Source organism: Lucilia cuprina, chromosome 3, assembly GCF_022045245.1.
Source record: "Lucilia cuprina isolate Lc7/37 chromosome 3, ASM2204524v1, whole genome shotgun sequence".
Classification (NCBI taxonomy): Eukaryota; Metazoa; Arthropoda; class Insecta; order Diptera; family Calliphoridae; genus Lucilia; species Lucilia cuprina.
Window position 1 is genome coordinate 43444150 of NC_060951.1, and position 22974 is coordinate 43467123.

Genomic DNA, 22974 nt, shown 5'->3' on the forward strand with positions numbered 1-22974 from the left:
ACTAACTAACTAACTAACTAACTAACTAACTAACTAACTAACTAACTAACTGACTAACTAACTAACTAACTAACTAACTAACTAACTAACTAACTAACTAATTAACTACCTGACCGAACCGTTTCAAAACAAGTCCAGTTATTCCATTAAGATGTGATAAATGAAGTACGTGATCTTCCACCTTCGTTTCTGCAAAATAAACCCAAAACTAGTAGATCCAATTATGGACTGTTTTACAAAACTATTAGCTGTGATGGGTTTCAAATGCTACCAATCGTGTGAACTTATATTTTTTATTTTGAAACGTTGTCTGACAATGTTGTAAGACAGAAATTGTACGTTGCCACGGCTATTAAACATTTTCTGAACCACATTGTAAGATCTAATGTAATATCGGCTAATGAAATAAAAATTATTTAAATTAAACTCGTAATATGTTATATTATAACAATATTTTTAATGTTTTTTTCACATTAATCTTTAATAACCTACAATATTTAACTCTAAACTTTACTCATGCGTTACAAAAACGCTTACTGAGTAATACTGAAAAAATCGCTATAATCACGCAAATATAATAGAAACACATGTCTAAAACCTCCTAACTATATACCACACTTTTGTGAAAATTTTTGCAAATTAACAAAAAAATTAATTACGGTTTTTATTATATCAAATGCACAAGTTGCGCCTTGAATAAATTAGAAATATAAAAAAAACTAAAAAACAGCAATTATTTTAAGTTTATATTATATTATTATGCAAATTCTCGAATCTTTTTATTTAGCAAAATCTAACTAAAGATGCTCATATGGAAAATATATATATAAAAACATTTTCGAAAAAACTGGTTTTTAACAAAATTTTGAGTGCAAATTAAAAATGACGAAGCTAATAAGTCTCTCAAAACATTGCGGTTAATGGGTAATTCCTCTTAAAACTTGAGGAAGAACTTCTTCAAATAATTAATTAAGAAAAAAAGCAACAAAAGTATAAAAGCAATATACCGAGTTGATTTCAAAATTAGTTTTGAAATTATAACAAAACTTAACTAACAATGAGGGTAAGAAGAATCGGAAGTGTTTGAAAAAATAATTAATTAAAAAAATCTTTAAAGTGTTATGAAGTAATTAATAAAAGCGAATTTTTAAAAATTAATATTTTTCATTTAAAATTTTAGGCATTTGTTGCTGTTTTGGCTGTTGCCAGTCTTTTGGCTACAGCTAATGCTGGCTTTTTGGGATTATTAGGTGGTCTTAAAGGAGGCCTCGGTGGAGGTGGTGGCGGCTATGGCGGTGGTGGTGGCGGTGGTTATGCCAGCAGCTATAGTTATGGTGGCCATGGCGGTGGTGGCGGCGGCTACGGAGGTGGCGGCTATGGAGGCGGTGGCGGCTATGGAGGCGGTGGCGGCTACGGAGGTGGCGGCCATGGTGGTGGTCATGTTGATGTATACAAAATTATAACTACTACTTCTCACGGAGGTGGCGGCTACGGCGGTGGTGGCTACGGAGGTGGTGGCTACGGAGGTGGCGGCTACGGTGGTGGCGGCTATGGCGGTGGCGGCTACGGTGGTGGCGGTTATGGTGGCGGCCATGGTGGCGGCTACGGTGGTGGATACGGTGGCGGCCATGGTGGTGGCGGTCACGTCGATGTCTACAAAGTCATTACAACTTCTGTTGGTGGCGGCGGCTACGGTGGTGGAGGCTACGGTGGTGGCGGTCATGGTGGCTGGAGTGGTGGTGGCGGCCACGGAGGATGGTAAAAGACCACTTCTAGTTTAACTAGTTTTAGTAGTTATAACAAATAAGACAGACGATAATTAAAACCAATAAAGCTCAATCATTGCCTAATTAACACAAAATTTCATATAAATCGATCTTCTTTTAAAAATTCCACAAAAAAGGAATCAGCAACTGTTAAAACAATTTTTAGTTCTTTTTCTAATTAAATACAAAAGCAAAACAAAGAATTGAAGGTCATCTATAAGCAAATCTTAAAAAACCCCATTTAATTAAAAACCACGATTAGTTTGCTGAAAAACAATTAGTCAAAAATGTCGAACGAATTTCATAAAATACGTTATTAAAATTTCTTTTTAAACACATTTGGCGTGAAATTAAGGAGTTTATACATAATAAACAAAAAAATTAATAATTTATTATTAGTTAATGGTAAAATACTAAAGAAACCTAATTTTTCCATTCAGTTTTATATGTGCATAAATTTATTTAATTAAATTTTATCAATAACAGTAGTAAACAAATAACAATGGATTATGGAAAAATAATTAAATTTGCATAAAATAAAAAAAATATGTTTTGTCTGCACAGTATTGATGATTTTAGCTGCATAAACTGTGCTCTGTCTTACTCATCATCAGATTTAATTCTGGACAGACGGGATTTTAATTAAAACAAATATTTTATGTTTAGCCATTTTAAAAAAGTGGTATTTTATAAATAAAAATACTTCAAAAATAAATTGAACCTGTTTGGAAGTTTAAAGAAGAATATATTAGTTTTAGGAAATTTTTCAAACACTAAACTAGTTCCAAAATTGTCAAAATAACAATCAGACGGACTTTATCTGTCACGTAGATTGTTTATGACAAATCACGATGAAAAGTTGTACGATTAAGGAACACACAACAAATAACCGTATTATCAAATAACATAAAATAAATTCTGAAGTATTAGTTCTAGAATTTCATCACAAAGCGGAATTTGATCGCCTAGGGTAAGCTAACAACAATCAATTGTATTCATAGGGAACTTAATTGATAATGAGTGTAGAATGAGAAAACGACTAAAATGATAAATGTTTTTAAACAAAAACTATGAAAACGCCTATCCCGATTCTTGGTCTGAATGATATCAATGACATCAGATATATGTTAGAATTCTAAAAAGCTTACTTATGTTTGGTGCTGCGTAAGAGAACCATATGCTCGAAATGGAATCTAAGTCTAATTGCGTCAAATTGGCTTTAGAAAAAAGATTACTTTAGACTAACGCAACTATAATCTAGTGAACAGTTATAAACATAAAGTTGAACATAATATGAATACATAGAATTCAACCTACATGTTACTTGGAATCATGAGCACTTTAGTAACCGAAGTCTGGATCTCGGAAAAATCAATGACCGACAGGATTTCTATTTATCTTGCTTATTTGGATACCAAATTCGAAACAATTTGTGTTAAAGATTCATAGTGTTAAAGATTCATAGTAACCGAAACCAAGAACACTATTGTAACTGAAGCTTTAGAACACTTGTAGGACGTTAAATCGAAAAATTGCTGATCCCAACGCTGGTCTTAACACAACCGTGGATCCATCTCCAGCGTTTCAGAAATACCACCCCGTGGATCCGCGCCTGTCTCAACATGATAGAAATTGAATTTGATATCTTTGGAAGTTGAGCGTGCTCAAGCCCAAAGTTTAAGGAAACCCTTAGAAACCCTACAAACTAGTGGTGCTCTCGCTCTGCTATACCTGCTGCTCTCGCTCTGCTTCATTTTTATAAACAAGAGTACAATGACAAAATTTACGTAAGATTATCTATTTTGTTTTTTGCAATTTCTGTTTGAGAATGGATAAAAAAATCTAATTTTTTGATGAAATTTTCAGAGTTTGTCTAGGATTTTTGCTCATATCTCCGATATTTATGGACCGATTTTGCTGATTTTAAATAGCTTTCTTCCCAAAAGAAATATTGAAGATTCGGATCTCGCCGATATCTGCGGTACTCTAAAAACTGATTTTAACAAACCTACAGACTGACAGACAGACATACGGACATATATACCCTTCTCACGAAGGTGAAGGGTATAACAAATAATAATAATAATGGTAGTAAGAGAGAGAAAGTTAGAAGAGATGGATTGAGAAAATTATCTAAAAGGAATTTGATAAAGGAGGCAAAATTGAACGCAGAGATGAACAGAATACTTGTTAAAATTAAGGGTCACTGTAATGCTTATTTACACCTATGTATCGTCTGACAATGGACGATACATAATTTTTCGGTTTATAAACTATGTATTATATACTATGTATATTATACAGTTATTTGTAAATCATTACTAGTCTCCATCTCTGCAATGATGGCAGTATTGAAAAAGTAAATTGTTGGGTAAGATCAAGTCATAATTAGCATGTTTTTGTTGTGATATTTTATATACAGCATCACGGCTATGCCCAATCTTTTATACCCACTATCACACCGTAAATTTAAAGCTTATTTATAAACCCTTTGAATTAGGGCTTAAATATATTTTTATACCTGTACTCATGTCGTATATGTTTATAGGTTATGGGCCGATTCTCATAAAATAAGGCTAAAAACAAACTTACTTTTGTATATCGAATTTTATTCGTATTCGTATTTCTAAGCAAGTAATGTCATTTTCTGAAGCGTAGGGTCAATTATGGAAACATTCTCATAAATTACGGTGCTCGTAAGAAACTTGCTTTTGTTGAATTTCGGCGCTACACTTGTACACTTTATGCCCACCACCAGAAAATATGGAGGTGTACTGTATTTGTTATTCCGTTTGTAACACATCGAAATATTGAGTCCTTATTAGATTATAGCCCCTATATACGGTTCTCTTCAGAAAATTACTATAGCACCGAAAACTGGCCTTTAAAAGCGGATAGCAATAAAATTAGAAATGTAACAATTTTTATGGAACCAAAATGTTTTCGAAAATCTATATCCTAATATTAATATAATTATTTGTTAAAAATTATAATCAAATATGTGTAAAAAGTACCAGTAATATATTCTTCAAATATTCGATTATTCGACAAAAATTGTTCGAATTGTTCTTTATTCTAAATTGGAATTTTTTTATTCCAATTTTTTCGTCGATTAATCGAAAAATTTTTATTTGAATGCGAAAAGCATTGGCAAATGAGAAGCATCCTATTTTTTGCATTACAAAAAATGCATTATTATAAATTACAAAAAAAGGAAAAGATTTGTTCCAATTATAACAGATCTTTTGATTTAGTATTTGTTTTAAACATATTTATGTTCAAAATTATAATTAAAAGTGTGTAAACATTAACATGAATTTTTTTGATTCGTTTGAAGGAAAAACATATTTCCACGATTAACCAAATATTAATATTTTCATCTCTCTAGCTCTTTCCGTTTGAACACTTTCGAGCTTTCAACAGACAGACAGACGGACGGACATGGCTAGATCGTCTTAGAATTTAATAAGAACACATAATATACATATATACATTTGTAGGTATAAGACCAATATTTCGATGTATTACAAACGGAATGGGAAAAAACTTGCCTTATTTTAGTATTAAAAAACCTGTCTAATCTTAGTATTAAAGGTACATTAGTGTTGGATAGCTGATGCGTAAAAGTTTTAATATACAATTTTTGTTAAAGTTCACCGATTAATATCAAATATGTCGGATTAACAGTAGATATTTTAGAAACATGCTTTAAACAGGCAGTAAGCTAAAACAACTTTTAATACTAATTTCAACTCACGAAATGGTTACTAAATTTTTTGCTGGGAAATATCTTTTAAAGTATGTTTATGACTTTAACATTAAAAAAAAACTTAACTTTACATCCTAAAACTATACTGCATTGAAATATTTTTTAAAAATAATAAAAATACTTATAAAATAAAATTAAAATAAAGTTTTTTAAATTATACCAAATGCACCAGCCACGCTTAGAATAACAATGATATGCTAAATAGAATAAAAATTTAACTAATACAGCAATTATTTTATTATATGTTCATATCTGCTTCTTTATTATATTCTTAAGCAAATCTAACAAACATCACTTTTATATATAGAGAATTTTATAAAAATCGTTAAAAACGAGTTTTAGCAAAAATTTTGAATGCAAATCAATGACGGTGAAGGTAACAACAAAAGTCTCTCTAATGTTTGATTTTTTAGTTCCAATTTAAAAATTGAGGAAGAACTTTAATTAAAATTTCAAAAAAAGTAACAATAGTATAAAAGCAATAGACCGATTTAGTTTCAACATTAGTTCTAAATTAAGAACAAAGCAACAATCACAATGAAGGTAAGTTTCGAAAGTGTTTTTGTTTGAAAAACTGGTAGACAGTTAGTTGACAATATTATTCAAAACTTTTAGGTTTTCGTTTGCGTTTTGGCTGTTGCCAGCCTTATGGCCACAGCTAATGCCGGCTTTTTGGGATTATTAGGAGGCGGTGGTGGTGGCCACGGCGGTGCCGGTGGCGGCTATGGAGGCGGTCATGGTGATGGTGGCTACGGCGGTGGTAGCTATGGTGGCGGCCATGGTGGTGGTGGCTATGGAGGTGGTGGCTATGGAGGTGGTGGCTACGGAGGTGGTGGCTACGGAGGTGGTGGCTACAGCGGTGGCGGCCATGGCGGTGGTGGCCACGTTGATGTTTACAAAATTATCACCACTACTTCCCACGGAGGTGCTGGTGGCTACAGTGGTGGTGGTGGCGGCTATGGCGCCGGCGGTCATGGAGGCTATAGCGGCGGTGGTTATGGCGGTGGTGTCGGTGGCGGCCATGGTGGTTATGGTGGTGGTGTCGGTGGCGGCCATGGTGGTTATAGCGGTGGTGGTCATGGTGGTAGCTCCGGCGGTCATGTCAGCGTTTATAAAATCATCACAACTTCCAGCGCTGGTGGTCACGGTGATGGTGGCTACAGTGGAGGCGGCGGCTACGGTGCTGGTGGCGGTGGCTACGGTGCTGGTGGTGGCGGCTACGGTGGTGGTGGTCACGGTGGCGGCTGGAGTTCCAGCTGGTAAACATTTCTAGTTTATCTCGTTTTAGTAGATATCACATTAGAGAAACTTTAATTTAGAAAAACCAATAAAAAACCTTTTCGTTATTTAATTAATATACAAATTGCATGTTTTTTTTCAACAAATTCGGAAGAAGAAAAAATCAATTAGCGGTTTATTATTAACCACATACCACTTTAATCGTTAAGGTCAGTTATTGGCAAGCGTTTATCTATTAAACTGAATCATCAATCGAATTTACCACAATTAACCACAAATTATTTCGAATTTAAACAAGATATTAAATTTCTTTAATAGTCTTGAACATATGTTGTTTAATATATAAATGTCGTTTAATATATAACAATATAACAAAAGAAATAAGATTTATTTTAAAAACAAATCATTTAATATCAATATTTCTATTCATTATTTTATCGATTTGTATAAAATATCTCAACAAAAGAATATTGAAAATATATTTTGAATAATAAATATTTGTGAATCAATAAAATGACTGCTATTAATAAAGTAGGCTGTACTGGTGTATTGTGTTCAGTATTTAATAGAAATACGAGTATACAATTAATAGTTGAGAATTTTGTTTATAAAACAACTTAATAGACAAGCAAGTAAAAAATTATAGTCGGGCGCGGCCCTACACCGATCGCAACTAAAGTTGTGTAGAGTATAAAAAGTTTTCAAATTATAGTTTACTCATGCTGATATAAATATATAAGAAGCAAATAGTATTTATACTCTATGTCCGTCCGTCTGTCTGTCCATCTGTCCCAAGGAGGAAGCATATTGAAAATGGTTAAGATCGGTCCATTATTTCACCTAGCCCCCATACAACTGTACCCGCCGAATAGAGCTTTTAAGTTCATAATAATGTTTAATATATTCGTATTTCGACAAGACCAAGTTCCATACTAGCAATGATGATCCTCATGAATTTTTTTAATTATAGAGCCTTATTTTTCCCTAGCCCCTATAAAAGGCCCCATTTCAAAATTTGAAATTGAAATTAAATGTTCAAAATTCTATTCAACAATAAATGGCTTAAGTATGTATATCTGAGGCAAGGTACAATTCATCTTAAATGTTTTATTATGAAAACTAAATAACATTTTATTGTTTGTAACAGGTATAGGGTATTATATTTTCAGCCTCGCCCGTTTTTAATTTCATTTTTGTTTATTTTATTTTCGTTGAAATCAATAATATCTCAACTATGCGCCGAGTTAGAACATTACAGTTGCACCGTTTTATGAAGAAAAATTATCTGATGATGTTCCCATCAAAACTGAGGTCAATATTTTCTCATAATTCTAGTGAAAGGGGTTCGGGAGGCGCTTTTAATCATCAATTCAATCTGTAGTACTTGAGTCAGTTATGGACAACATTGAGGCTTATTAAGTTATTGATATAAAATTCCAAAATATATAACCTTGCAAATATTCTAACATTGCGACCTGTATTTTTGGACACATTACCATAGACAACAATGTTTTAAAAAAAACAAACTTATATCGCTAAATCCACTCAAAAAGTACACTAAGGGAAAATCCGGTAGAAAAGTACCGAAATGGATATAATCCGAAGTCAATATTGAGCTTATCACGTTTGTTAATATTCAGGCAACGCGTATATATATTTATATATGTACTTTGACAACGAATTGTATTAAAAAATGTTAAACGCTTTGGTGTCAATTTGATACAAGGCGTGTATAATTTGAAAACGTACTTTTTCCTCTGTGTAGGGTATAATAATAGTGATTTATTCTACCGGTACATGACTCTCGACGTTATGTTCGAGTAACGAATGTTCCTTTACTATACTTTTACTGTGTTTGTAACAAATCATTCAAGTTGGGTGTACACGTACCTTTATAAAAAACAGACAGGAATGTCGAGAGTTTAACGTGAGCACCTGCCTTGACGGCCTTATCCCATGGTGGTCTTTTTCAACCACTGGGTAGATTTGAGAACGGTCTACCATCGCCCCTTTGTTCTTTGTTCTTGCCGGTGGCAATATTTGTACATTGGTTCTGACCGGTCCATGCACAAGTACTTTGCTGGAGTACTCGAGCTATCTAATTTCTTGACCATTGGATGGCCTTTGTTGATTCGGCAACAGCACCTAGAGACGGAACCGGTAGACCGAAGTACGATCATCAATAAGCCGTAGACTTGTTCTTACAGGGACACACTGTGGTAATTCTGATATGAACAGAGTAAACCCTGAACATATCTGGGCAAGGAAGGAAAATTCAATGGTATCATATGTATATTACACCTTTCATCCATCATCATTCAACCCAGCACACATCTCATTTATACGACATATTCATAAGAGAAAAACATACGACACATTCATTAGGTAGACGGGTGGGGTAAGGCCCGCCGACCCTCACATTCATCCCGTACCATATACAATTAATACCAACTCATTTACAACGCTTAGTCCCACAGTCACTCACTGCGGGGTATCTGTTGTTCTCGGCATCAGCACCGAACTTATCCCGAAATATTGACTATTATCATGCATCAGTCTTTTAACCGCCAGTTACTCTTCCCGCGAATTTAGGTTCAAACCACAGCCACTACGTGGATGCCGAAGGAACCTCAAAAAACAGACCAGCCAGGACAGGTCGCCCGTAGTACCAGATTATGCGGTGCTCTGGTCTAACTTCTGGCTATCTATGCAGGGACTAAGCCAAGCAGTAGACTGTAACCAATTTTTAAATCCTGGTCAGATTGGCAACCTCTTTATACCCCGGGATTGTAATAACACCAAGGCGGAGGTCTCGCCAAGGTAGCATGCCCCCGGGGGAATAAAAAACAGACATTTAAAAAAAAATTCTTTAGCCCTATGTTTAATTAGTTAGTTTTAACCAACTTAGGCTTAGTTAATATTATTTATCAGCATTTATTTAAATCAAAATAAATAACATCAAAAAATTTCACAACAGAAGTCTTTCGTTATCATCAAACTATTGTTTGAATGTTTGAAGTTATTTTTAATTCATTAAAATTTGTTGTATATTTTTCGAAAACATACGAAGGTCGTCTGTCAACTTTTTTTTCCGTTTTGTTGCGTTATAGTCAAACATATGTATATGTACACACACATCTTAAATCAGGCCTTTAAAAAGAGGTCTAATACAATTATCAATGTAAAATTAAGTTAAAAACAATTTTAATAATGACCTAAAAAATAAAAATATTTACAAGAGTTTATTTTATGTTTGAAACAGAGTAATGATGTCATTGGCTCACAATCTACAATGTGGTGGATTATTAAATGGAAGGTCGGATAAGAATGTATTATTAACAATCTAAAATATAATCATTCAGATGCAAACAATTTATTTATATTTAACTAAACTAAATGTTTTGTACAGCAACAATATTTACAATTCAGACTAAATGTTTTAAACAAATTAATTCTATAATAAAAATTAAGGCTATATAATAAATCCAATTAATAACTTACTACTAATATTCATTTCGATTGCCAATTTAAATCAAATTTTATTTGACTAATAAATCATTGGAAAAAACTGGTATTTTAAACTTGTTGCGGATAGAACTGGAAAGGCTGATAAAAATTAAGCCAGTAGTATAAAGAAGAGGGTGTGCGAATATCATTTAATATACAAAATGTTTAATTTTTGTTTTGGTTATAATAAGAAATTAAAAAAAAACGAATTTATATTTTAAACTAAGAAATCAAAATATGTATATCGTAACCTGAAATGCAAAAAATGCATAACAACCAAAAAATTTTAAATCTACTTTTTAATTGAAATGCATTCATACTTTTAGAACTCGACAAGTATTAATGTATAGTCGATGGATTATTTTTTTAATTTTTTTTACATTAATTCTGAAATATTTCAACAAAATCAATTTAGAAAGTTATTCTGTGCCTATTGGTATAATTTAAGGTGGGCCAAATGGATAAATTCCCTCCCAACTACAGTGTTGCTGGGTATAAAAATCACGGACTTTGTTACAATTGATTTCCACGAGTCAGAGAGCCCTAAAAAGCAACATAGTAGAAAATGTCTAACGGCACAGTTGTATTGCAACGTGTTGTAAGAAAATTTCATTTCATTTAATTGTTTATCTCTCCTGTAAAATGTTTAAAAGAGTTGTAACGCCCTTCTGCGTTTTAGGTAAAGATATGTACATTGACTTAAAAATTTATTTAAAAACAAATGTATAAATAACTTAACCATAGTTGCGTAATTTAAGTGGACAAAAACTGAGCAATTACAGTTCCAGTTTCTGAATCATAGATATAAATATTACAATGACCTGAGTGTCTGCCTTTTTAAGAATCTCATCTAAGAATACCACTTAATATTCATTAAAACGGATCTTAAAAACTAAATCTATATTGTTAAATAATTTTTGTATTTATGTTTTAAAAGAAGCAATTTAAAGTACATCCCAGCAAAAACTTGGTGACTTCAGTGACTATTATATCGTCCTGATTATACTGAAGTAGTCTAATAATGTCTTATTAATAAAGAGTTGTATAAATTAAGTATTTCTAATTAATTTAGCAGCTTCTGTGTGATTATATAAAAGCTGTATATGTTTTTTCGCACGATTTACCTTGATAGAATTTTTAATTACTTGTAAGAAATTAAATGGTAATGAAAATGTTTGCTAGAATTGTTTGAAGATCCAACAAAAATTTTGCATTAAAAAGTAAGGGATTAGATTAAACAATAATATTGTAATATACATAATTTTTTAACTTTTCCGGCGAACTGACAAAAAACGGCGATACCACCCCATCCAAGGGGTAAATTCGCCAAGGGTATAGGGAAACAAAATTTGGGAATGTGATAAAATTGATTACTCGGTTTTCAAGTTTTTCGGTTTCAAGTTATTCGGCTATAGCGGCAGATGTGCAAATGATCAACGTTCCCATACAAATAGGGTGTAAGGTTATAGGAAGTAAGTTTTGTTTCTGCGTCTAATAAAAGTTTAAAAAAATATGTTTTTTTTCGTTTGTGTTAAAAACAAACCCATTAGAAATTTTCATTACCATGTAAAAAGTTAAAATGCTAAAATTTACTTACACAATAGCATTTTAAGTCATTATTCTAACACGGTGATGTCATTGGAGGCAAGTACTTACCACAAATGATTTCAAGTAATTAGAAAAAGTAGTCATTATAAATCACAGGAATAAACGTATACAGCATCTGTATCTTCACTGACAAGATGACTAATGAATTAGAAAGTATTTATATAACACATTATTAGTAAGATCTTATTAGACTATTTCTGTGTAATCCAGACCATATGTAGTAGTCATTGAAAAGTAAGTTGTTAGGTAAGTAATTACAACTGATAGCCATTACATATTTTTTGCTGGGATATTCGAAGGCAATATATCAATGCTGAAAGATAAGAACTTATAATATGTTATTTATAAGTTATAACTACACGCATTCTAACTAATGCAGACGGTATGTAACATGTTTTATCTGGGTATTTATAGTCTAAATGTTGTTTTAGAAGTATTCGATATCCCTAAACTATAAGATATATTGAAAAAGATAGAAGATATATCAGACGTTAAATCTTTATTTTAAAGCTGACAGAATGGACTTTCAGATGATATACAACATTTTATGTTTCAAAAAAGGCATAGTTTTAAACCCCAAATCGCAGGAATGATGGACAAATTGTAAGGTCAGATTTGGATACAGCGAACCTTTTAAAATATCTTATTATTTTTAATAATAATTTGATTTTCTTTAAGAGGGATTATATGGAAAATTGATATGGGAAATTTAGGCTTATAATAAAATGGTATAAGTCAACTATATTCCGTGTATATTTATCAATTTTTGATGTTAGATTTATTTTCTGAAATTAGGCCTAAAGTCAAATATGGAACGATTTTACAGAGAACTATGATTAAAATACTATAACATAAATTAAATCAGCTTTTTCGAAAAATATAATTGATATCTTAAGACATGTATAAAAGTGTTATCAAGTTCAGATTTGTTTGTTTGTTTTTTATAAAATATTTATCTATATAAAAAAAACTTTCTAATTTATTCTAAGCTAATTTTTCTTAAGTTAAAACATCATTAGCCACTTTTAAACGAAGAAATACTTTAAAATCGAAAGAATTCTATAACAAGTTAAATATGAATCACGTTTTTTTATTTCTTTAAGAAATTTAAAGAAATGTATATTTTTTTTGAAATAAAATCCAAAATATTGTGTCGAGAAAATGTATTAACGAGTGCTTTAAGAAAAACCTTCGTCGTATGACGATCTTAACATGACTGTTGCATGGTTAAGAGGCATTTATAGATTTTGTGTTGGTTTTATGTAACAAAATTTATTCACAACAAAATAAAAAAAACATTGATAATGAATTAGTATGACCAAAAACATCATTTGTACTTGCAATGGTATTAGCAGCAAACCATCATTATAATACGTAAGATGCCTAGAGGCTCTTAATACTGATCATAATTTGATAAGATCAGGCAACAAACAACAATAGAAGACAACAGAAATCACACAAACTTGTACATAATTATACGAAACTAATATTTAGTTCAAGTGTTTTAATATAATTATAACAATAAACTAGTAATGTGCAATTATTAAATAATCACAAAAGTAACAGAAAATGAATCACAAAAAAAATTGTATAAAGTACTTGATTGAACACTGCTGCAAGACTTACTGATTGAAGATACTTAAATATTTAAATAATATTTCGAGGTTCAGTTAAAAAAAAAAAAAATAAATTTGCATACATAAAAAATTATGTAGGTGAATATTGTTATAATTCACATATGTTTACTGCTATAACCCAGCAAACTTCTTAACCAATATCAAAACTACTGAAATTTAAACGTAGCAAATATTATCGAGCATCTTCTCAAATTTCTTTATGACAAGTTTACAGTCTCAACTAGAGTTTTATATTTTATTAATTAGTTCCAAAATCCTTTGCTGGGTTACATTACACTACCATCTGCTGCATGGCTATTGTTATCTTCTCTTAATTTTATTAATAACAATTATGAAATATTTGTTAATTATAAAATTTATTCCAATACTAAATAAATCGAACACAAATTAAGCATAAAAAACAGTAGCCAACACAATAACAATAAAAATGTTTAAGAAGTTTATATTTTTAGGCACAAAAGTCATTAAAAAAACATTTATGAATATGCACAAATGGATGATTATAATTATAATAATGATAATGATTTGTTTTCATAAAGTTGTTAAAACAAGAAATGGTAATTTTTAAAAATATATACGAGGTTATAGAAATCTCCTAATAATGTGTCTTTTATATTGAATCGATAGCCACACTTATGATTAGAGTAGCCAGATTGATTAACACTTGGATAAAAAATCGGATTTATATATTTTGATTACATTAATCCACATTATCACAATGTCTGGTTATTTTTTTTATTTTAAGGTTAAATTTACAGTTTTAATACAAAAAATATTTTAATCGGCAAAATAACTTTCGATTAAACGATAACCGGAAGTGAAGTTAACGGGGCTTAATTGATTTTTACTTGGAATTACCATCTTTTATTTATATAGAAGAATATAGATGCATCCTTGGGTTAAATAAGTGATACGCTTTAAAAAAAGTATAAATGCTTACCTGTTATATAACGGAAGCATCCTGTAATGAAAAGAAAGGAAATGATTAATACGGTGTCTTAAATGTTATAAAAAATTATATTGAAAGCGATTGAAACAGCGATATATCTCTTGTAGGTTAGCAGTTTATGCTTGTCTATCAGTCCAAAAACAATAACTAACTAACTAACTAACTAACTACCTAACTAACTAACTGACTATCTAACTAATTAACTAACTAACTAACTAACTAACTAACTAACAAACTAACTAACTAACTAACTAACTAACTAACTAACTAACTAACTAACTAACTAACTAACTAACTAACTAACTAACTAACTAACTAACTAACTAACTAACTAACTAACTAACTAACTAACTAACTAACTAACTAACTAACTAACTAACTAACTAACTAACTAACTAACTAACTAACTAACTAACTAACTAACTAACTAACTAACTAACTAACTAACTAACTAACTAACTAACTAACTAACTAACTAACTAACTAACTAACTAACTAACTAACTAACTAACTAACTAACTAACTAACTAACTAACTAACTAACTAACTAACTAACTAACTATCTATCTATCTATCTATCTATCTATCTATCTATCTATCTATCTATCTATCTATCTATCTATCTATCTATCTATCTATCTATCTATCTATCTATCTATCTATCTATCTATCTATCTATCTATCTATCTATCTATCTATCTATCTATCTATCTATCTATCTATCTATCTATCTATCTATCTATCTATCTATCTATCTATCTATCTATCTATCTATCTATCTATCTATCTATCTATCTATCTATCTATCTATCTATCTATCTATCTATCTATCTATCTATCTATCTATCTATCTATCTATCTATCTATCTATATATCTATCTATCTATCTATCTATCTATCTATCTATCTATCTATCTATCTATCTATCTATCTATCTATCTATCTATCTATCTATCTATCTATCTATCTATCTATCTATCTATCTATCTATCTATCTATCTATCTATCTATCTATCTATCTATCTATCTATCTATCTATCTATCTATCTATCTATCTATCTATCTATCTATCTATCTATCTATCTATCTATCTATCTATCTATCTATCTATCTATCGGATAGAAAATCGGAGTACAAGCACCCTAAAATAGATACTCATTTTCATTATAAGATCGGCCCTTAGTTGGAATAAGTATATTGTTAATAACACTTTCCGAAAATCACGACACACATCCCTATTAGTTTATAACTACAATCCAAATGATATAAATAAACGATCACTTTCTAACGAATGCAGCCAAATGTTAATTTATTTTCTTTACTGTTAATGAAATAAATATTACAACATAAAACATATATAAACAGACTATAACTTTTTAAAAAACCTTGTTAAATACGTTAGCACTTAACCTATAATATACATACGTATGTATATCCAAATTAATGTACCAATTTTAAAATCTGGCAGCATTTTTCATACAATCATAGATGTAAAAATTAATGCACAAACATTTTGAGATGATTTTCAAAATCTTCAACCTTAAATTTATGTCTTAACTGCTCTTAGCATTAATAAATTTTGATTATTAAAATTTTCCTACTCTTAATATCAGCTTCATACATATATATATGTACATTATTACATATGTATTTTGTGCATGCAAACATATGGATACATCAAATGTATCTATGTCTTTTTGGAAGAGTAGTTTAAAAAATTGAAAGTGTAATATTGCAGCTTAAGAGCTATAAGCCCTTCAAGATTTTAATTTTGTATATAAAGTCTACAAATTTTACGATTCAGTTATCAATTTCAGTTGAACTCTCATCGAATATTCACTAAAAAAAAACTTAAACTAAACAAAGCTAAACATGAAGGTGCGTTTATTTGAAACATATTACAAAAAATATTTTATATTCCAAAAAAGTTCCTCAGGAATATTATTGCCAAACACCAGGGATTATAGGCAATAATGTTCAAGAAAGAACTTTTTTTGAATTAAAGAAAATCTAGAACATAATATTAGTAAAATGTTGAAAATAACTGATTTTATTTTGAACTCTTTTAGGTTTTCGTATGCTTGTTAGCCCTTTGCGCCGTTGCTAATGCCGGTTTCTTAGGAGGTGGCGGCGGTGGTGGTGCTGGTGGTTGGTCCAGCGGTGGCGGTAGCAGTGGAGGCTGGTCCAGCGGTGGTGGTGGCGGTTCATCTGGTGGTTCCGTTAAAATCATTAAAATCATCTCCGAAGGTGGATCTGGCGGTCATGGTGGTGCCGGTGCTGGTGGTTGGTCTTCAGGAGGCTCTGGCGGCTTCGGCGGTGGTTTCGGTGGCGGCTATGGTGGCGGTCATGGCAGTGGTCATGGTGGTGGTCATGCCGGCGGTGATGTCCAAATCATTAAGGTCATTTCACAAGGTTCCTCCGGTGGCGGTCATGGCGGCCATGGTGGTTGGTCTTCTGCTCCTGCCCCTGCTCCAGCTCCTGTTAAAATCATTAAGGTCATCTCTGAAGCTGCTCCCTCTGGTGGTGCTGGTGGTTGGTCTGCTGGCGGTAGTGGTGGCTGGTAAATCCGTTACCTCTTCATTGTCCATGCCTGATACTCGATTGTTTAATTAGCTTTGTGATATTTTTTTTACTGAAACATCGAAAAACTACCATTTGTTATTGTTATTGAATTGTATCTCACTTCATTTTTGAAGTTCTATCATTTTCACTCTCTTTTAGTTAAATAAAACTCTTTTTTGTTATATAAAAATTATTATAAATCTTTTTTTAATTTACATAGGAAACTTTTCAATTAAAGGATTTATTGAATCAATAAAAAATGTTCAGATTAATTACTTCAATTATCTGGAATTTTTTGATCGCAAAATTATTTTTTTTTAATATTTATTACTAAACTTTTCGAATTTGTCTTTCGTTTTTTAATCTATTGACTATAGAATTGTTTATTGACTAGTACAGTGGCCAGTATATAAACTAGTTTATTGACTAGTCTGTGGATAAGTCTCTAAACTAGTCTTTGAACTATTCTATAAAAGTAGTCTGTGAACTAGTCTATAAACAGTAGTGAAGAACTGTTCTATAAACTTGTCTATTCATTAGTCTATGAACTGGTTTACTGACTACCCTACTAGTCTATGAACTACTTCATACAGTTTTCAATAGAATAGTCTACGGACTATTTTATAGACTACTTTATGAACTAGTATCTCGATTAGTCTACTGACATTCTATTGAGTTGTCTTTAGACTAGTCTATTGGCTAATTTGTCTATCGTCTATTATAGGGACTACTCTACGAACTAGTCTTCGTAGTACTCTTTTGACTACTTTATACACTACTTTCTAGACAAAGCTACCGATAGTCTTTGGATTAGTGTACTGTGTAATTTATGAACTAGTCTATTGGCTACTTTCTATGTACTAGTCTATATGTGGCTCTTTGAATTTGTCTACTTTATGTCAACCGAATGGTTTATATAATATGCTAGGTACTACTCTGTGGAGTAATCTATTGAATACTCTATGAACTATATATTACTCAGAAGTGTTAAATTGATTACTCTACGAACTAGTATATTTATTAGATTATGAATTTTTCATTAGAAAATTGTCTTTTAATGGCGTTATAGACTTTTCAATGAACTGTATAAAGTAGGCTACGATATACTCTAGATACTAGTTTGATTACTCCTTGAACTACCTAATAAACTAATTTACTTAATGAAGTTGAAGACTGAATAAACATTGAATTACATTGAAAAGAGCTTAATTACATAGAATTAACATTTCAAAATACATATATGCACTGAATATTGTTAACTAAACGAGAATTATTAGTAATCTTTAAATGATAGGATTTAATAATGTTCTGTTTTAGAAAAAATAAAACAATAAAACCGTCAAAAATATTTTGTTTTATTTCTAATGTTATGACATTTTTAAATGAAATCAATTATACGCTTCCCTATAATGGAACTAAACTCTCTTATTCGGGTTTTTTTTTTTTAAATTAGTAAAGCCTATTACTTAATTTTAATTTACAAATTTCAACAAACAAATTTCCTTATACTTTAATGCTTTAACAACGACATAAAATTGGATTGTTAAAAAAATATTGTCAACACAAATTGTCATCATAAAAATACTCATTAATTTAGCATAACAAAGAGTTGTTGCAAAAAAAAAAGTTAAAACAAAGTCATTTTAATAATAGACATAAAAGATTTATAACCAAAACAAATAAAGTATAAATAATCGAAAAATGATGTAGCATTTTGTAGCGTTAGTCGTCCAGTTTATAATTATTAAGCAGAGAATGATGTAAAATGTTGTTTAAATGAAATTTTAACAAAATTTTAACAAATTTAGATATTGATAAATCAAAACAAAAAACCAAAACCACAAAATTAAAAAAAAACGATTGAATTATAATAAAATAAAATTTATTTCCTTGTTTAAACGTTTTTAAAACACTCAAGCTCCTAGTAATGTTTTAATTAAATGGGTAAAAAACGAATATAAAATATAAATAAAATATAATCATTAATCATGACTTAAAATAAATCATCACTATTATATTGTTTATGTATGTACATATGTATATTTTTTTAGCAAAAAAGTAGTGATGTAAAAAAATATCGATAGGTAAAATAATACTTTAATTAAGCACTTCAGCAGATAATGAATTAATATTTATTTTTATTCTTTAGTTTTTTTTTGTTGTCCAAAAAATTCCCAAAATGTCTTAAAGTGGGATGTGCTCTGTTAATTAGTTAAGCTATTGTGTAAATTGTAATAATGTGTTTTTGTAATAATATTTTTTTTAGATTTCAATTTAATGTTATTAAATAAATGATAAACTTAAAAACAATTGTAAAACGTCTGTAGCATAATTATGGTCTAGAGTTAAGTTAAAGTTTTTAACACAGTAGTTAAAAATTAGGAAATCTAATAGTTTTCAAATAATTAAAATTAAATTGTAAACATCATTAAACTTTTGAAATAAGTTCATCTTTATGTACATTAAGATGCAGGTATTTAAAAGAGTTAAATGTTGGGAAAAAGCATTTGGTTTCTCAAAGTAATAAACTTGCGTAGGAATAAACCAGAAATTAGTTTATGTAAGTTCATCTTTATGAACGTTAAGATACAGGTAATTATAAGAGTAAAATCTTGGGAAATCCCTGCCCTTTTTTAAAAAAGAAATGAATTGAAATGAATACAAAGAAATGAAATTTGTTTGAAAGAATTAAAAAAGTGTGTGTATATTAATACAACTAACTAACTATTTAACTAACTAACTAACTAACTAACTAACTTACTAACTAACTAACTAACTAACTAACTAACTAACTAACTAACTAACTAACTAACTAACTAACTAACTAACTAAATAACTAAATAACTAACTAACCGACTAACTAACTAAGTAAGAAACTAACTACCTAACTAACTAAGTAAGAAACTAACTACCTAACTAACTAAGTAACAAATTTACTAACTAGCTAACTGACTGACTAACCAACTTACTACCTAATTAACTTATGTTAAATGTTCTTCTATATCTACAAAAATCGGCGAAACTTTTTTGTTTTAAATCGGCATTCTTTTTACCCTAAACCTCTTACAAAAACAAAAAAAAATTACTTGAAGGTGAAAATTCACGTATAAACACTAAAACCACGATGAATTTTTTGCTTAAATAACTTTAATGTAAATGTATATATGCATCCATCAAAATTTATAGGCACAGGCCCATATAAACCCCAATCTCCTCTTTTAGATTTTTTTTGTTAACAAATTGTTAAAATATAACTAAATAGGGGTAAAATTCAAAGTTAATGTTTTACTATTAAAAAATAATCCACATTTTTAATATTATCACTAGTATAGGTCTACGACTATATATACTAATATAGGAATACGACTATATATTCTTATTAGTTTCAATAGATTATAGTTCGTACAAAACTTATCCCTGTCAATTTGTATCATTATGAAACGGATCGTCATTGCAGACCAAGGACTCTAGCTCGAATTCGATTTTTCCAGGGATCACCCCGACTATTATTATCACAACCAGAAGTTTATGTAATTTGTTTGTATTCACAAAAACAAATTACATATTACAAATCACTCACCTTTAATAAATTGTTAATATAAACATGTTTATATAATTCCGCAACATGTATACAACAACATGCTTAATGCTCTCAGCAACTAGCACTCTCAATTACGAAGTTTTTTTTTCAACGAACAAACAAACACACAAAAGTAAAACAAGAAATGGCATAATAATTTCATTGCTTTTTTTTTCGTAAACTTTAAACACTTTTTACTTTAACTAATTAAACATTTTTCATAAATATTTTTATATAAATTTGCTAAGCTATATTTAAATTATAATTTTATGCAAAAATATTTTAATAAACGCAATTAATTAAAACACTAAATTTAATTTAAAACGATAACTACACACTTTGCAACCGACCACTTTAAATATTCTTATAAAACTAAAGAAGAATGTAAAGAACTAGAGGACAAGTATTTAATAGTAGTGTTGTTGTTTGTTTTAGATTAAAAGTAAACATCAAAATTAACGGGATATTGTTTGTGTTGTTGGGCAAGTAAGGAAAACTCTTTTTAATAAAAAACGAACAAAAAAGTGTTATTTTTAAGGTATTGAAGAAATTGAGAAATTTTATATAGAATTATTTATTTGACGTTGATTTTAATACGTTATAAATAACTAACTAGTATAAAATTTCTACCAGAAATATGTTATGAATGAAATGTAATATTTCTATATCATTATACATATATAACTCCCCAATTGAGAAAAAGCATACACTTTTAAATCAGTGTCCTGAGATATGGATCAAATATCGATGAAAGTCAGATAATGTCGGGGAAATGTTTAATCGTTTACAGTCCTCTATGCATGCTACAGTTCCAATTGCTCTATAGATGTTAATTGTCACTGAGTTGCATGGTACTCACATGAAACAGAGTTTACCACTGGAATAGTGAATGTCAAAGTGTTTACGTGAACGCCTGCCTTGAAGGCCTTATTTCAAGGTGGTCTTTATCAACCACTAGGTGAGTTTCTATGGAATTCACCAACGACCCATTGTGCTTCTTACACGTAGGTGGCAATTTATGTATATGGAATTTTCGTTCCGTCATACGTGCACTTTCTTTAAGTACTTGAGCTATTTAATCTCTTGCCATAGTAGCTATGTTGAGAAATAGCAGCTGTCATGAGACAAGCTCCATCTAACCCCGACAAAGGAGAACCTTATATGTCGATCAACCACACTACTGAGATAGTACCTGTTGTTTTGGCAACTGCGATAAGTAGAGAATGTTTACAACACATTCAACCATATAGGAAAATCGGCAATAGGTTAATTTCTAACAATCTTACTACAGGGTAAGGTTGCTGAGCGGTAACATAAACTTATTATTTTAACCAAATGAGTTAAGATAAAACCACAGCCACTACGTGGATCTGGAAGAAACCCCATCCAACTGACCAGCCAGGACATAGTCCTGCTGGTAACTGGTTATTCACAGTATCATATTATGTGGTGCTTTGATTAGAACTCATGTCAAATCACCAAGGACTAGCCAGCGAGTAAAATGGCATTACCATTTTTTAGTTTCGGTAGACAGAAGAAACTGAAATCACCTTTTTACCCCGAGATTATAATATACTAAGAAATGGGTCATTCATCAAGGAAACATGCCCCGGGGAGATCTGTCGAAGAGTATTTGTTTAAGTCTTTATCCAATACGGTGGTAGATTTAGTCTTATTCGATTCATTTTAAATATTTCATGAGAGCACAAGCTTCTGCCTGGAAGCTAGTGTTGTGATAACCCAATCTTAAGTTTAATTTTTAATCAAAAATGGATTTTAATATGAGAAAGAAGAAAATAAATTATTAAATAACACTTCTTATGTGAAAATATGTTTAAACATAATTATTTAAACACATTTTTTTTTAACCGCAGAAAAACAATTTCCACATTTATTTCCTTAATTGCAAATAAAACAAAAGATTTAAGACACATGCGTAAATAGTTAGTTTTGGGGAGCAACGTCAGAGTTAAACCTTAAATTTGCAAAACATGCGGAAATATTTATAGTTTTAAACTAAACATAAACAAGCCCTACAAAGTTATGTCAACAGTGGTTTAAAACTAAAAATATTAGTTATAAGACATATTGAAAATATTTGTAAAATTTGTCTTAATAGAGATCACACAGGTCTTTTATTAAAAATCGTTTACATAAATTGTTTGTTTAAAAAGATAATAATAATACTTTAATTATTGTTTCCACCAACCTGAAGAGGCAGAAGAGGAAGCAGAAGAAGAAGCGGAAGCAGCTCCATAGCCATAGCCACCAGCGCCGCCATGGCCACCAGCACCACCATGACCGGAACCATAACCACCAGCGCCACCAAGACCGGAACCATAACCACCAGCACCACC

The 22974-nt window shown here is 30.6% G+C and overlaps 3 protein-coding genes across 3 annotated transcripts in view; 2 read left to right on the plus strand and 1 right to left on the minus strand.

The window, feature by feature from the left end:
• LOC111680147 (anoctamin-2) overlaps window positions 1-22974 on the minus strand; it is a 181412-nt gene that overhangs the window by 42913 nt on the left and 115525 nt on the right. Inside the window, exon 3 of the mRNA XM_046946197.1 lies at window positions 14467-14487. The gene's annotated coding sequence lies outside the window, so the exon portion shown is untranslated. The remainder of the gene's footprint in view (window positions 1-14466; window positions 14488-22974) is intronic.
• On the plus strand, window positions 985-1872 carry LOC124418784 (acanthoscurrin-2-like). Its single transcript, XM_046946201.1, has 2 exons — window positions 985-1063; window positions 1181-1872. The coding sequence occupies exons 1-2, from the start codon at window positions 1058-1060 to the stop codon at window positions 1760-1762; spliced, it is 588 nt and encodes a 195-aa protein (XP_046802157.1). The 5' UTR covers window positions 985-1057; the 3' UTR covers window positions 1763-1872.
• LOC111680114 (glycine-rich protein DOT1-like) lies at window positions 6010-17230 on the plus strand. Its single transcript, XM_046947086.1, has 4 exons — window positions 6010-6078; window positions 6151-6794; window positions 7922-7928; window positions 16545-17230. The coding sequence occupies exons 1-4, from the start codon at window positions 6073-6075 to the stop codon at window positions 17037-17039; spliced, it is 1152 nt and encodes a 383-aa protein (XP_046803042.1). The 5' UTR covers window positions 6010-6072; the 3' UTR covers window positions 17040-17230.